The sequence below is a fragment of the Homarus americanus genome, unplaced genomic scaffold (assembly GCF_018991925.1).
Source record: "Homarus americanus isolate GMGI-L3 unplaced genomic scaffold, GMGI_Hamer_2.0 scaffold21314, whole genome shotgun sequence".
NCBI lineage: Eukaryota > Metazoa > Arthropoda > Malacostraca > Decapoda > Nephropidae > Homarus > Homarus americanus.
The window spans coordinates 216,849-234,724 of record NW_024720811.1 but is presented as its reverse complement, the minus strand read 5'-3'; the positions used below and the strand labels follow the sequence as shown (position 1 = coordinate 234,724).

The 17,876-nt window shown below is 39.8% G+C and overlaps 1 protein-coding gene across 6 annotated transcripts in view; it reads left to right on the top strand.

Annotated features, from left to right (window-relative positions):
• The window catches only part of LOC121861183 (choline transporter-like 2), a 59,787-nt gene that overhangs the window by 13,133 nt on the left and 28,778 nt on the right, over positions 1-17,876 (top strand). For 4 of the 6 annotated variants that reach the window (XM_042358748.1, XM_042358750.1, XM_042358749.1 and 1 more), the window contains 4 exons: positions 11,114-11,236; positions 13,315-13,475; positions 15,238-15,418; positions 17,685-17,842. In XM_042358748.1, coding sequence (XP_042214682.1) covers positions 11,114-11,236; positions 13,315-13,475; positions 15,238-15,418; positions 17,685-17,842 — 623 coding nt within the window. Of the gene's footprint in view, positions 1-4,614; positions 4,983-11,113; positions 11,237-13,314; positions 13,476-15,237; positions 15,419-17,684; positions 17,843-17,876 lie in introns of those variants that run through there. The other 2 variants (XM_042358745.1, XM_042358746.1) reach the window with 2 other exon arrangements.

Here is a 17,876-nt window from a genome sequence, read left to right as displayed (position 1 = left end):
ATGTATGTATGTATGTATATATATATATATATATATATATATATATATATATATATATATATATATATATATATATATATATATATATATATATATATATATATATATATATATATATATATATATATATGTATGTATGCAAGTAAATCACCGTAGGTGCGCGTGATCCAGGTATATACTGATAACTTCAAGGGAAAAAAGAAAACACGAAGTTCCCAAGCACTTTCGTCTACATAAGAACATAAGAAAATAAGGAGTTTGCAATAGGCCGGTTGGCCTGTGCATGGCAGCTCCTGTCGAGAGTTACTACCATACTCTATCATCCATGAATCTATCCAGCCTCCTTTTGAAACTTTCCAGAGTTCCCGTACTTACTACAAAGTTGCTAAGCTTGTTCCACTCGTCCACCACCCTATTTGTGAACCAGTTTCTTCCTATCTCCCTCCTAAACCTAAACTTATCCAACTTGAATCTGTTGCTCCGAGTCCTATCCTGCTCGGATATTATAAGAACTTTATCTGTATCCCCTTTATTGATTCCTTTCACCCACTTAAATACTTCTATCATATCTCCCCGCACTCTTCGTCTTTCTAGGGAATGCAAGTTAAGTTTCTTTAACCTATCCTGATATGGAAGGTTTCTAAGTCCCTGACAAAACCCTGTCTAAGCCTCTCGACTACATGCCCTATCCCAGCCCCACGAAAACACACCCTAGTCCTACGTTTCCTATCTCTCGCACAAAAAGCCCTATCTACAAACGTCACCTGGCTGTCCCCAACTACCACGACCTTACCTGTGGGCAGGGTTTGTACAACTGCCCTTTCCTCTCCTTGATCCATACCGTCCTGCCTCTTCTCTTCCTCGCCAGCTTCTTGCAGCACCTGGTAAGGGTTACTACACTCCACACCCTGGTCAGCTTTCCTGAGCCTGACCCTAGTCCCCTTGGAGACACCCACTCTCCACGCCTGCTCCTCCTTCGCAGGTGTCTTGCTAGGCAGGACACCTACCTGAAGGAGTTCCGTCCTGAGGGCTTCATTTTCCCCCTTTAGTGTCAACCTCACTCCTCAACTGCCCCAGCTGCCTTAACAGAGTGGCAAGGAGGTCGTCTTTCCCCACACTCCCCTCCTCTTCCCTGATGAAAAGAATGTTAATAGATTAGTTAGACATGAACGCCCGCTTGTGAAGCCATGTTGGGAATCATTGATCAACTTGAGCTTCTCCAGGTGGTTTCGAATAGAGTTTGAAATGATTGATTCTAGTAGTTTGCCTACTATTGATGTTAGGCTGATTGGGCAGTAGTTAGAGGATTGTGATCTATTCCCCTTCTTGAAAATCGGTATTACATTCGCTATCCTCCAGGATTCTGGTACTACACCTGTTTTTCAGGACATGTTAAACAACTTAGCTAAGGGCATACTGAGCTCTTCCTTACATTCCTTTAATACTCTGGCAAATATCTCATCGGGACCAGGTGACTTATTAGGCTTTAGTTTGTCTATTAGCTTACTAACATCGTTAGTAGTCACTACTATCTCGCTTAATTTGTTTTCTTCACTATCTCTGAATAGAGTCAGTGTCTCGGGTATCATGTTTAAATTTTCGGTGGTAAAAACTGTTGAAAAATATATATTCAAATTATTGCTCATTTCTCCGTCGTTGTCAGTGAGCTCGCCGGTATCTGACCGTATTGGTCCAATCTTTTTTCGTGTTTTAGTTTGATACATTTGGTAGAATCCTTTGGGGTTTGTCTTCGCTTCCCTTGCTATCCTTACCTCATTATTCCTCTTGGCTTTCCTTATCTCGGTCTTAACCCAACTCGCCAATACCTTATAATAATCCTGGAGGTAAATTTCGCCACGATTTATCCTTCTACCTATAGCCTTCCTTTGGCCAATGATGTTCTTTAAATAATTATTTATCCATTTAGGGTCATTGTTGTCTGATCTGGATATTTTGTATGGTATGTTCTGCCTTTGTGCATTAAGTAACTCGTTATTTAAATTGTCGTGGAACTCGGCAATCTCAGATCTCGTTATCAGGTCGGTGTCATCTGTCAGGTTCACGCCCAAGCGCGACACCCCCTCTCTCAGCTGCCCCTTTAAACTGTCAAAGTTTGCCCTTCTGAAATCTGGTACTTTAGTGGAATTTTCCTTACGTCTGCCATGAAAATCTAACTGGAATCTAATTTCTTTGTGATCACTGTTTGCAAGTTCGTTCCCTACCTCGACATTGCTAATGAGGTTTTCTCTATTCGACAGAACTAAATCGAGCATATTATTACCCCGGGTGGGTTCGGTTATATGTTGACTTAGGAAACAGTCCTGGCTCGTTTTGAGAAAATCCTCTGATTCTGAGTTACCCGTAAGGTCAGTCCAATCTATTTGGCCAAGGTTAAAGTCGCCTACTATACAGACTTTGTTGTGTATGGAAGCCCTGCACATTTCATCCCAGATAAGTCTCTCATTGACCCTATCAAGATTGGGAGGTCTATATATTACTCCTGTGATTAATTTTTCCCTACCGTCGATGAATTCTATCCAAATTGTTTCTGTATTCCACTCAGTTTTTATTTCCTTATTTATTTCACACTTCAGATTATCCCTGACATAGATTGCTACTCCGCCTCCTTTCCTGGTCTGCCTATCGGTATGGAACAATTTGTAACCCGCAATTTGGTATTCGACCGGTAACTCGCGTGAGTCTAGGTTGATCCATGTTTCAGTGAATGCTATTATGTCGATTTTTTCGGTACATACCAAGGCCCTAATATCATCCATTTTGTTTCTCATACTTCTACTGTTTGCGTAGTAGACATTTAAGTTAGTCGTGTTCCGAGTCCTCCCCTTACCGCGTTTAGGTTTAAACTCCGTCTAATTTAGTTTTGTCATCATTCCTAACACTATTTCCCAGTAATCTTTCACGTTGTTTACCCGCTCCCACTGCAGTCTCCTCCACCTCCGTGCCCATATGGTCCCCTAGCAGTTTAAAGACTTCAATATCTTTTGAACTGCCCCCTCTAGAGATCCAGCCAGGGTTGCCACCTTCTCCTGAGACAGGAGTACCCCATCCCTAGCATAAAGGTCCCTTGTCAAAGGAAGGACTAGAACTGGAAACTCAAATGTTGATCTAAATCCTGTATCCACATGTGGTGAGTGAAGTGTTGTAATCATTTATAGATCGCAGTTGGGATAAGAAGCGTTGAAATTCTACCCGTTTCTCTTTTCCTGGAGAACAACTTTTATCCTCCTCATCACTGATCGGCTCGTTAGCCGCTTGGGCGATCGGTCACGGCTCTGTTACGCACTGTTGGCAAGTACTGGGCATGCACCGGCTCCTGAATGTACCTGGACACTACAGTGTTGGTCAAGTCTTGTCTTGAAAGAGCTCACACTCGGTGCCGACACAACACTTTCTGGTAGATTGTTCCAAGAGTTCACAACTCTCACTCCGGAAAAGTTTGCCCTCACAGTTTTCTGGAACTGCGGCTTCTTCAATCTTGAGCTGTGACCCCTTGTGGGGCGAGCGTCCACCAGCTCCAAGTAAGGACACTCGACTGAGTAGTGTCCCTTGAGATGCTTGTACACCTCAATTAGGTCACCCCTTGCCCGTCTGTAGTATAAGCTAGGCAAGTTCAGGCGCTCCAATCTCTCAGAGTAGCTGAGGTGCCGAAGGGCAGGCACCAATCTGGTGGCCCTCCTTTGAACATTTTCAACCAACTGACAGTCCCTAGCATATCTCGGGGACCAGACGGGGTGATAGTACTCCAGATGGGGAAGCACTTCACTCTTGAAGATCGTTACGAGCAGGGCCGTCCCTAGGAGGGTGCGGGGCCCGGGGCAACTCAGCCACTGCAGGGCCCCAGGACAGGACACAACCTGATCTCACTGGTTACTGACCCTGGTGGATTGGCTGTGTGGATTGGAGTGCAATGGATTATGGAGTCAGATTATGCGGTCAGAGGAACCCACCCCCCACCAGGGGACTGTCGCTATGGATGGTAAAGTCACGGTTGCGATGGTGGCGTAAGCCGTCAGGTCACATTAACCAGTCAACAGGTAATGTGTCCGAGGTCACTGGGTCTAGTGCTGGGCCCCGCGGGGTCCCCACACGCGCGGGGCCCCGGGCGGTCGCCCTGTTCGCCCCCCCCCCCCTAAAGGACGGGCCTGGTTACGAGGGATGTACCGTATAGATATCTGAACGACCTTCTTATAAGACCCAATGATTTATTTGCCTGATTTACCTTCTTCTCGCAATGGCCCGAGAACTTCAGCTCATTGTCAACATACACACCTTGGTCCTTCTCGCATTCAGTCTCAAATAGTGCAGTTTCTTCATCCCGTTGGGACATATGATACACCTCATTCTTCAACTTTCCAGCCTAAGGTGACTAGGTGATAGGTGAGAGATCTGTGACTCCAATCCCACCTGATCTTGACACACACAGAATGGCGAGGTCCTTATATAGCTGATGAATCCATGGGAATTTGTCGACGTGGTAGCCATGGCAACGCGTCCTAAGATACGAGGGTGGTCTGTATCTTATCGCATGAACAGTACAATATATTATCATTATGAGATTGTTGGTGAGCCTCTAGAGGTGTTGCTTTTCCTCTTGGTGGCGGGATGGTGTACAAGTCTATTTACAGTTTCAAATGGTTCTCAAATAAGCATAAAGAATCCAAAAAGAGTTGATGGAAGTCCCTAACTGAGCAGACACCGCCATTGAGAGTTGTACAGACACAAGTAAACGTTTCTTTGTGGATTCCGGATTCGGTTATGTCTAAGTGTGCGAGAGAAAAGTGAGTTATATTATGGTAGTAAACCATCTTGGTAGTGACGGTGATCGTGGAGGTGATCCCAGTGACTCACAAGATTCGTCAGCAAAATGGCCTCTGGTACAAGACGTAACATCTTACGGCGCGCCCAGCCAGCTAGTTTTTCAGTGGCTCCTCATAGCGGGTCTTGGGACAACGTAAACTATAGTAGGTTAAATTAATGCAAGTTGTTAGATCTGAAGATGTGTTTGTATCTAGATAACGGTCTCTCTCTCTCTCTCTCTCTCATAATTTACTGGGAATATCAGAAGCACTGGGAGTGATTATAGAAGCTCACTTTAGCCTCGCCTTTCAAGAACTGTATGTTAAAATTAAAGTGGGTTTGGAGTAGAAGCTGCACGAATTACTTTTTTTTTTTTACATTTAGCTGACCTATCAGTTTATCTTGCATTGCCATCACCTCTACTGCATGCATATCAGGAATTGTCAAAGGGAATAGTGCATATACATAAAAGGGAAACTAATAAACGCTGAGAGAGGACTTCAGTTTACTGTCTACTGCATTTCAACACCATTGTGATAGTTTTTATTGTCCACACGCTTTTAATTCCAGCAATAGTGTTTAAATAAGTCGTGGAATTACATGTATTGAAGATATTTTTGTGTTTAGTTCCTATTGTAGTGAACCATAAAAAGGATGAATAATTACCTGTGTATGAAATATGCCCATACTAGTTAGCCCTGTTTACACTCGGCCCTTATCACGTCTATACTATATCTGTATAACATGTATTTGAAGCTCCCCAACGTGTTCAAGTTGCTGATGGTGTTTTGTAACTTTTTCCAGTCTTCAGAACTCACTTTTAAAACCACTGTTTACCTAATTCCATTTCAAATCTTAATTTCTCTAATTTAAAACCATTACTGGGTGTTCGCTCCTGATTTGATAGTTAAAGTACATTAGTTATATCACCTTTATTTAACCCCATCTTTCATTTATACATTTCGATCATACCGCCCCTCACTCTAAGGCCCCAAATGAGAATGTTTATTCAGTTTTCTTAATCTGTCTCTTTTCTCAAGGTTCCCAAATGCCAGGGATTAACTTTGTCACCCATTTATAAATCAGATTTGATTCAGATTTGCCCCCGAGGGGGCTAGTTTATTGGGCACCCCCTTACATCCTGTGCAAGGTGAAGCGCAGAAGCGTATACAGCGCCCAACAGGGAAGTATGAAAAGTTCATACTTGCCTTTATGACTCGTGCATTAAGGGCGTAAAAGCCTGAAGGGTCATAGGTTTTGTCAGGTTGCATAAAGTGAGAGAATGATGAGTGTGTGGGGGGAAAGTTCCCGGTACATTTTATCTGTTTATGGCAAAGAGTGGCAGGTCCCTAATGTCAAATGCCAGGCCTGTCACTAGGAGGAGGGATATCTGGTCTGGGAGGGAAGAGGTGTTGGTAACGGCTGGGGACCTATAGGAGGAGGTCATCGGGCAAGTGAGGATGTAGTGAGAGAGGGTGTGAGAGTCGGGTTGGCCACAAAGTTTACAAACAGTGCGGTGAGGCTCAGGGTTGCCAATGTACTCCCATAGGTACCTGTACCCTAGGCGCAGTCTCGTGTATATAAGCTGTTGAGATCGAGTCAGGGATTGATATTCTTTGTAGTGGCGGTTGTCGTCACCGGTTACAGCGTCATAGTGGCATAGTGTGATGCTACCCCGTTGTTTCAGGTGTATCCAATTTTCGTTGAATGCCTCTCGTTGTGTGGCGTGTATGCGAGATTTGAGATGATTCAGGGAGAGGGCGAGAGTGGCTTCAATATCTTCTTCTTGTGTGGCTTCTTTGGCAAGCCGATCAACAGTGTCACAGGCAGTTATTCCTATATGTGACGGGATCCAAAGAAACTTGACACGGATGTCATCAGTTTGTTCTAGCCCGGCAACGGCGGCTAGGGTGTGTTGGGCGGCAGGGGAGGAGGGGGAGGGTAATTTGAGCCTCGCTAGAGCAGAAGTGCTGTCACTGCCCATTTATAAATGGTGTCGTCTCACACAAGTACTATAGAAGAGGGATCTTGGACTACGCAAGCTGTATACAGTAGTTGTAAGATAACCAGGCAGCATAATGTGTTGTCGAATGGTAGACCCTACTCCCATATGGCATCACGAAAATTGTGACCATGTTCCAGGTTGCTGATCTGACTTCTGCCTCATTTACACACAATTGCAGGGTCTCAATTGTTTCTCTTACCATTGACAACACAACATACATATATTGTTTCTCACTCTTGATCTTTTTTTTTTCATTTTTGTATTTCTTTATTATTATAATTATCATTATTACTACTACTATTTTTTTTTTGGGGGCACCCCCCTACATCCTGTGCAAGGTGAAGCGCAGAAGCGCCTACAGTGCCCAACTGGGAAGCATGCTAAGTTCATGCTTGCCTTTATGTCTCATGAGTTAAGGGCGTTGAAGCCTGAAGAGTCATGGGTTTTTGTCAGCAAGTTATTGGAAGCTCCAACAATTTTCCCTGAATACGAATTCGCAACTTTCGATTTACAGCAGGTACCTACTTTACTGCTAGGTGAACAGGGACCAAGGGAGGCTGGGAAATGTGTCCGAACAACTTTCCACCGGCCCGGGAATCGAACCCCTGACATCTTGCTTGCGTGACAAGAGTGGTGCCGTTCTACTCACCAGCGCCCCACTACTACTACTACATTTTCGACCCCCAGGCCCCGATGTGGGTCAGTGACCTGTACCCGGGTGGGCTAATCCCCGTGTGAAAAAAAAATTCGCTTCTCCTGTTACCAACACTTCTAGAAATGAACCTTAGTATTTTGTTAGCCTTATTTCTTACTATGCACATTGTTGTCTAGGTTTCAGGTAGCTACTTAACAATACCCCTAAATTTGATTCATTAATCAGTATCTACATTTCTCAGCTGATAACTGGTTCTCCCTTTTCCTGTCCCTAGTCTTAGAGTTTGGCATTTTTTCACAGTAATTTGCATCTGCCATTTTTCAGTTCACTAAAAATGTGTTTGTCTTCATGTAATTTTTCTGAGTCCTTGCCATATTAAATTAGGCCTATATCTGGAGTGCTTCTTCTGTCCAACTGTTAGATAAGGCGGAATCAAAGGCATTTCGTCTTATTAACTTGTAGTGGATTCCTCCCCTACAAACGCTTGTCCCTGAGTAGCCGACCCCGCGAATTCCCCAGTGTATGCCTCATGGTCTAGGTCAACCAGCGCCTCCTTACATGACGGAGGTCAACAATTAAGCCACGCCTGCCTCCGCTATATAAGACCTGACCTCGTGGTGACCGCGCTCTTTCTACTTACACCAACCAGCCAGCAACACCTCCTCCTCCGCCGCTGCCTGGCAGCCCTCGCTCCTCCTCCGCCTGCCTGGCGGTCCTCGCTCCCGCCGGCGAGCATGGCGACCCACAAGCTGTCCTTCTCTGAGCATCCTCACCAACCAGCTCTCTCTACATCACGCTTGTAACCATGCTGCCTTCCCAGCACCAAGCTGCATTGTACATCCAGTACAACATGTATACAGAGAGCACATTGTGAGTTTCCTTTCTCCATCCCATCCCGAGTGAACCAACAACTCATACCCCACAAACTCTCCTCCTTAAGTCAATTATCTCTCCACGTTCTCTTCGCCGCAATATTGCTTTACTCTCTTTTACAGGTACTATAAAAGGCAATGTTCAGTAGATTTAGCATTCTTTGTATCACTGGCAAAGCATTGGGCTCGTAACACTCGTCTTGCCTGTGGTGCCCACTGCCCACCGTTTCCGTGTGGATGTTGGTCACACTAGAATAAACCATTATAGTACACCCTTCTTTCCTCATACAGCCAAACTGTGGAATGCTTTGCCCTCTTCTGTGTTTCCATAATCTTACAATCTGTCTCGCTTCAAAAAGCTGGTTTTTCGGCATCTTCCCTCCAGGCCCCGTTGTGGGTCGATGGTCTGTGTAAGAATGGGTTATTCCCCGTAATTTTTTGTGCGTTCAGCAAATTTACTTATGTTACTGTCAACGCCTATGTATATGACAATGTATGACATATAATAAATATTAATGGTCAAAGTATTTAAGCCATTAGGTAAGCCAGGTGTGACTTTACTACTGTCGAATTTTATACCATTAACGCCGACTCCGTTTCCTGTTCGTTATCTAATTTAGAATTTTCCTTCTGTTCCTCCACTTCCCGTATTAGCCTTTCGTGAGGGACCCTATCAAAGGCTTAGGTAAAGTTAAGGTTTACCACATCATAATCATTTCCGTCGACCAAGGGCCAAATGAGCCGTGGTGTAGTCCTCCCGTGGTTGTCGTGCGGGAAGAGTTATTGGAACACGGGGAGACTTAGTGGTACCCCCCCCCCCCTGACGAGCACTACGAGGGGACTACTTTTGAAAACAAGAGAAAGAAAATTGATTTGAATGGATATAAAATGTATAAATCTGTAGAGGAATAATATTTGTTATACGATATACTCCATATAGGACAGTACATGAAGAATTGTATTGTTCTTTTTAAAAGCTGTCAGTGTTGTGTACGAACAATGCCGCCAGCCTCTACTTGAGTCATCGCCGTTTATATCCTCCTAATTCGCCTAACCATCATAAAATGTAAGCCTTTAAGATAACTAATACAACTAATTTATGTGTAGAAATGTATTGAAATCAAATTAAACTAAAAAAAAAGTCGTAAATGGTCTATTTGAAGAGTGGTGAGAACAGCTTCCTCTGGGATGGTGAATGACGTCCTTTATCAGAGTTAATATCGACCCAATTTTCGTAATGAGGGCAATTAATAACCGTCCAGCACTACCAAAATAATTATTTCCTTAGTATAATTACTTATTGGCCTAGATTTCATATTTTAATAAGTCCAAATATGCCAGGTAACTAGGGGTCCGACTAATTACCCAAATGCACCAAATGTAGCCGCAATGAAGTCAAATAATGGTCCTACAAGAATAAATCAGACTGCCAATTACTTCTCGACTAGTATTTGGTGTCACAAAGTCACAAAAAATTGGTAAACTTAATTAAATCTGAGTTGTGTTGTGTTGTGTTAGGTTAGGTACATGCACTCGATCTATTAACTCAGATTTAATTAAGTTTACCAATTTTTTGTGACTTCGTGACACCAAATACTAGTCGAGAAGTAATTGGCAGTCCGATTTATTCTTGTAGGACCATTATTTGACTTCATTGTGGCTACATTTGGTGCATTTGGGTAATTAGTTGGACCCTAAATTTCTTACATTGTCTGAAGGGACGTTTCCATAGGAAATTAAAATTATTATAGTGTTTAACTGATAAAATTACCCATTATACAGTATTAGTTGTTCAAAGTGGGCAGGTCTCTGAAGTTGAGGGAAAATGTGGGATAAATTACTTAAACAACACCAAACAAACCTTTGAAAACCTTACCTAATATTTCCTAACTTGTAAAATATTAAGAACCACTTGAGTTTATGGATCCCTCCTCATCTGAACACCGAAAAACACCAACACATACTAAAATCGAAAACAACAGCTTGATTTAATATAAATAAGATTTGATTTACTGCTATTTGTCTTGCATGACAACTTGGCGAGCTTGAAGTTTTTGCCTTATCATGTCATGTCTGAAGAGTTGTCAAGGCCCTCACTTTACTCGAATTGAGATTACATTATTTAGTTTGTGGTGTTGTTTCATAATCCTGAATAGAAAAAGAAATATTTTAATTTAAACCAAATATTTCCTTTTAAAGTTCTAGCAGAATTAAGAATACAGTATAAAAGTTTTACCCCTTTTGTCTGTACATTTGTACATACATCCAGAACAGTTTAAAACATACTACAGTAAATGGTCATACAATTTGACTGACTGACAATCTTGTAGTTTATAATGTACTGTTCTGTACTGTACTACACTGTACTGGGTGATGCAGTTTGTGTGAATGCCATTATTGTCATATTACCATAGTTTTTCAGTGGGGCATCCAAGATATCAGAAATGTTTCTACATTTTTCATATGCCTAATGTGATGGACTACAAACAGAAAGTTGCTAGCTCACACTCTGTCTTTTAATATGTTAATTTCAAAAAGAGGAAATATAGGTTTATTTAGAAAATAGGAAAACCTGTACTTTTTAGTCTTAGAAAAGAGAAAATACTGTATACGTGTACCATAGGTTCATTTAAGTAAAGATGTGCAAAAGAATTCTCATTTGCCACTTTACTGCATCCTGTACAATACAGTATACCTGTACAGTATTTTTAATTAAAATGATAAAGTAACAAAGTGATAAACAATATATTTTCTTTTCTACAGGTGAAGCACTCCAATATGATCCAGAATTCAGTGGACCCATTAAGAACAGGTCATGTACAGATATATTATGCCTGCTTCTGTTCGTGGCATTTTTGGCAGGATGGGGAGTAGTGACAGGATTTGGTGAGTTCACACCTGCAAGTTGGTTTTGTATATCTGTTAGGTATAATACTGTTCACTAGTAAAAAAGTGCATATTAATCCAATGTTATTTACTGTTACTGTACTGTATTTAAAATTAATATTCTTAATTATCTGACATATTATAATATATTGAGGGAGTACAGTAATTGAAAAAAAAAATTATTCAAAGCCCAGAGTACAGGGTATATCACATAAATGTGATGGTACACATTTCCCTTAATGCCTGCGGGGAAGGTGAAGGAGGGGGGAGCGATGCGAGTGATTTTGTTTCAATACGATACCAAGTATTTGCTTGGCCAGTATCGATGGTATTAAGTACAGTACTGACACCAAGTACTGGTGTGCTCAATATCATTTGTTTTGAGTACAGTAGACCCTTGTCATTCACGGGTTTGCGATTCGTGATTTCCACTATTCGCGGTAAGCAGCTGGTGGTTAGCTTGTGAGCCTTTCCTGCAGGGCAACGAGTCACCCCATGTACCTGTAGCGTCTCCTCTCCCTCTGTTCGCGCTCAACCATTGCCTGTGACGCCGCATCTCATGTTGTACTTTCAAAACTTTAGTGTTTCTGTGTGAAGTGGCCCCTAAAAGACTGCCTCGTGTCAGTGCTAGTGATGCTAGTGGAGTGAATGTAAAAGGCAGAAGTCAGTGATGACCCTGACAAAGAAAGTTGAATTATTAGATAAGTTAAAAGAAGGGATGAGTGCTGCCACAGCTGGTTGGTTGTTTGGTATAGGTATACTGTACAGTAGTGCACTAAGGTAGTATAAGTTGCTATTCGCGGTTTTGGCTATTCGCGCCATTCCTTGGAACCTAACCCGCGAATAACAAGGGTGTACTGTACTCCGCTGGAAAGGGAAATGTATTTACTGTTTAGTTTATTACATTTTGAGACCCTCTTAGTTATAAAGATAAAAAAGAAAAGGTAAATTAGACTTACAGTAGTTATTAAAAAAAACGATTCTCTTAATATATTAGACATAAAAGCTAGTTTTTCCCCAAATACCCCTGTATAATACAGGTATATATATATTTTTTAAGATCACATGGAATTTTATCCAGTTTAAAATATTTTTCTTTACTTATTAAAAAAAAATCATGTTTCTAAGGAAAACAAGCAAACTTATTTCTAATACAGCTATTAAAAATTAATCATGTTTGCATTAGATTATGTTCATTTTTGTCTTGGACACAACCAAAAACTTGGCAACTAAATACAATACAGTACACTATGCAAAATCATTTAGGTTTTAGTTTTATGGGAAATGCATTGTTATTTATAGTACTGTACAGTACAGTATATCAATATTACTAATAAATTAGAATAACCTCTTTCAGCCTTCCATTTCTTTGTTCTTCAAATTAATGATGAAATGAAAGTCCATTAAAACTAATCTTACCGGCTGGTCAGTGCACAGGACTATGTTGCCAGATGCTCAATATTGACTCGCATAAATATACGAGCACATGTAATTGTATAATCACTCCACTTATTATCTGGCATCTAATGTGCTCAAAACACTCGATACCTAGCAATTGGTATTGATACTTGCAAGTACTGTATACAGTATAGCTGGTATCAGAGGTATCGATATTTTGGTATTAATACGCCCACCACTAATACAGAGTAATATTGGGAACTGAAATAAGAGGTACATAGAAAGCTAGGTAGCACCACTCCCATAAGGCTCTGTAGTAATCGGGGCAAAAAATTTTGAGCTTTTGTTGAAGTTTTCTTATGGTATAAAATGCTGTATTGGCATAAAAGATAGTACAGTACAGGTACAGTATAGATTTCTCATTTTATTGCAATTGGAGCCACTGATACTGAATAAAAAAAATTAATCACTCATCGCCTCCTCATTCAGCATGCTCATTGGGTAAGCTATGGATACATCGCTAGACTCTGCCCTTTCATTTTGTCAACTGTAAAAGTGTGATTCTTAAAGTGATCAGGATATTTTAATATATTTTTATTTATACCTTTTGATTTTGTCCATTTTTTTATACTGTTCCACTTTTAATGATATTAATTATAAACATTCTCCCTCATCAACAGCGGTAATTCAGGGGGATCCCTCGCGTCTCTTAAACCCGACTGACAGTATGGGTCGAGTCTGTGGTAGAGGAGAACTTCAGAACAAATCAGTACTTCTCTTCTTTGACCTTACAAGATGTGCTTCTCCTAAAGTCATTGCTACTGGCTGCCGCACAACGCAGGTATGATATACACTCACCATAAAAAGTATCTGCAAAATTTTTTGCTAGACAATATGACACACCAGACGAAGGATTTTGACAACCCTACCGAACAACAGGAGTCACAATGTTCATTTTGACATCCATCGGACCCCACCTTGCAGATAGTTTCTGTAGCAAATGTACTTTGTGTTAGTTTACTTTGGATAATTAAAAAAATATATAATATTGAAGCATATTATAGCAATTTATAATTGTGCTTTATACAGTTTGTGGTGTGTTTTGGGACCTCTGTGTATTAAATTTTGTAGCTGATGTCATTTGCTGTGTTCATAATATTGGTTACTGTAATGGGAAGTATAGGTGGGATTTTTACTACTGCTGAGCTGCAACAAAGCCACAAAACCTCACTTAATGTTATTTGAAATACTGGTGTCACTTCTTTCTTAGCAGGGCCATTAGAAGAAGTCAGGCCAGTCAAGCTTTGGTTTGACCAATATTCAACTAAGCCAAAGGGTGTAAACCGTATGGCTCGGCTAAATATTTCCTGTTTTTCCACTTTTAAGGAATTTTCCTTCTATCAAGAAATTTAGAAGCTCGGAGGAAATTTCTCAGGATTTAGAAAAAAATAGGAAAGCTATGGATTAATTATTGGAATACTAAGTGTAAAGATAATGATTACAGTAATATTAATAGTAATATAAAATTAATAGTGATATAAAATTAATAATAATAATTAATATTATTTCACACAGGCTATAATTATATTACCGAGTCGTTTCAGGAATCTCGCTTATTCATCGCCTAACTTTTCTCATCCCTTATTTTACCATTGGTAAACTTAGAGCATTCCAAGCTGAATCTACATCTGATATTCAGTGTCACCTTAGCCACACTGAAATTTGGGGTGCATAAGGCCCGCCACATTGGCTTATCACAGTAGCAGGTGTTGGGGTTAAGCTATACTGTATTATTATAGTTTCTACTGACTTGTGGAAATTTTTTATTGAATGTAGACTTGGCATGCCCAAGCACCTTAGAATCCAGCTTTAATTAGTTTAATTAATAGTTGAAATACAGCCAATATGAGTAGCCTGTATAGAGTTAGAGAAATGGATGGGAAAAGCAAACAAACTATTATATCATGTGCTGTACATGTGCAGATAATCAGGATTAACTGTTACAGATCATGAGATTCCAAATCTTCAAGCTTTCCTGCAAGTTTGTATATATTCAAACTACTTTTGTTATTTACTGTAGTTTGTTCTTTAAGTGATGTGAAATAAATGTACAACTGTTTAGGTTCCACCATTTTTCTCCTGAATTTGAATATTTTTCCCAAGTTGGCCTTATAGGTGTTAAATGTTCTTCCATTGGTCTTGCATGGGACTACAACTTGGGAAAATTCCACTTCATACATAGTGTGCACATACAGTATGCTGAAGCAAATTGTTTCTAAGGAATGGGAATCTTTTGTATAAACATCAATAAAAAAAATCTCCAGTATTTTCAGTATACTGTAGCGTGCAACATTTTATTTTCATGCAAAACAGTATGTTCTCATTTACAAATCTTACTTTCATATCATTTAATATAATACAGGTTGTCATCTTTCATGCAAAACCAGTATAGTTGGAGATAGTTTACCAAAGTAATAGGAGGATTACTTTTCCAGCCACAGGTATTATTTTCCATGCCTACCTTAAATAGAAAATAAGAAATACTGTACACTAGATTTCTGATTAATTTTGTAAATATGTTAACTGTATATTTAACCATGCAGGTGTGTGTGGAAAAATGCCCCACTACAAATTGGTTTTATGATCCTTTATCAAATGAAGAGGAAAATATGAGAAAGGATCTTATTTGTCAAGATGGCATTGATCCTATGGACACATCTTTTGGTGTTTTGGATCTCATAAAGGAGGAGAAGTGTGCCTATTACTACGTGGAAAGCAAAGCTAGTAAGTTCTTATTTTCTAGAATTTACCAAACCAAATATAATGTTTAGTTTAATATATAATTAGGTAAGGTTTATTTAGTATCTTTTCCTGCACATAATAGGGTACTAAATTTTATGGATACCATAATTTTGTGTCCACTTCCTGATGTATTTGAGTGCTAATTGATCACTTAATTAACATGTCTACTGATCTATTTTATTCAGGTTACTGCCAGACAATTTTGTTCAGCTGGGAAAGTTCCCTCTCATGGTCAAGGGGTTAAACAAAACTTCACTGCTTCTATGAGATTTAGTTTCAAACATATTCATAATCCATTTGTTCATAAATACTCCCTTTTGTAAAGGAACAACTTACTTAGAACATGAATTCATCCCCTATCTCACCCTATGGCAACTTTTGTATTTTCATCTGGCCAGTGCTAAATGATTACGCTCAGCTAAGAAAACCCTGTCATTATTGTCAAAGCATTATCCTACAAGTAAATTCTCCCAACTGATATATGCGTTCTATCCTCACCCCCAATATCCCATCTCCCTTCCCCACAGAAAGACACCTACCCATACACACCCTTCCTGCTCAATAGCGAATGCTTCAAATTCACACTTCAGAGTTCAGGGTTCACACCTTAGGCAGAGGGAGGATTGGCAATGCTAAATGGTGAATGCAGGAGTGGAGCCAACTGTACGTTTCATCAGTACACAATGCGATCACTAACGTCGGGACTCAAAAATATGTAATTTCAAAAAGATTTAACACTACTGTGGCGGTCGTAAATCGAGTAGATCGTAAGTCGAGGAGTACCTGTACATACAAAATAATAGAACAAGAATCACGAAAATTGCAATAGAGAAATAGGGAGGTGTTAAGGAAAAATTGCACATTCTTTACATAATTTTTATGCCTCTTGTACTTCCCAAGAGCTTCCTGTTGAATAATATGGTAACTGCAAATTTTTTAGATCCTCTCCAAATTTATCTATTACTTTTCCAAACAATCATCTGATATTGTTGATGTTGAACAGATTTTTATCCATGTGCTAAATGATCTCTTCACTGCACATGTCAGTGGAAATGTCAAGTAGTAATAACTGCTTGTTGAATTGAGAAGGAAACAGATCAGTGTGTTTGAGCAAATCCTCAAGTCCATCATCTTGGTTTTTCATTTGAGACCTAATTTCAAACCAGATGGCTGTTTCACTTTCTAAGTTTTCAATTTAAAGATTTTTTTTAATCTGGTCCTTGAATTCTCCATCTTGTAACCTTTACCATTTATAGTGAGTGAATAAAATACTGTACAGGACAAAATTTTGCTTAGTTTTAGCAATGAAGATATGAGGAGTCCAAATATGGTACATTGGCTAATCTACAAAAATATTCTTCTAAAGTTGAATCTTGGGCATTTGAATGATGTTTTTGTCAACCACACTGTTTGGGAAGGATCAACTCAATGTCCAGCTCTGCTGCTAATTATAACAATCTACTGTATAATCATGGTACCATGACATTGGCAGCATAGTTTATCAAATCACCGTAAAATAAAAAGATAATGATCTAAAATGACAGTACTAAGAAATTAGTGCACTGTCTTAGTATATAATCACAGAACTGTGACACAAAAAACCTGATAAAAATCATGGTACCACAGCAAAATCATGTTTATATCTTTAAATCAAGTAAAAACCTCTTCTTACCCTATAACCTAAAGTATTCCAACGGAGTAAGTAACTAAATGTAAAAAGAAGTGGTCATTGTCACAATGGCATCTTGTACAGAACTAAAGTAGCTGGGTGAATGGTCTGCTCTATATGACCTGATCTAATTTTCCCGTTGTTGTCAAACCACCGAGGTGTGGGGTCAGGAGAGTCTTACCTCAGGTAACTGACCTAACCTACCCAGACCTCACATACTGGAAGTGCTTATCTGACTTCAGAAAAATGACCACATTAATCCCCTGACCTATCCAAACATTGCTTTCCCTTGACACATGCTTGATCCATGGGTTGGGGCAATTTGGAGGGGGGGGGGAGGTTTGGAACCCCTTGCCTAAAGGATTAACATCTTATGATTGTTGAGTTTGTGTTTATTCAAAATTTTTGTTCCATCTAAATGTCTTGTTTTGTTACTTCTATGTGTCTTGTTTTGTTCCATCTGTATGTCTTGTTTTGTTCCATCTATATGTCTTATTTTTACAGTTATTTTTAAAAGTTAAATAACTGTGCCTTAAAGAATATTAGACCAAACTTCTAATTATCCAGAACTTTTTACAGTTGGTCATCGATGTATCCCAACCGACATTGCCCAACATACCAACAGTATCATCAAAGCTATTAAAGCTGCATATGGCCTGGACACAAATGACTTTGAGATTCTTGAAGTTCTTTTTAAGGCCATGAAAAATGTTATGAGACTTGCTGTGTTCCAGAAGGTATACAGTTGAAACATTACAGTATTTTTACAAT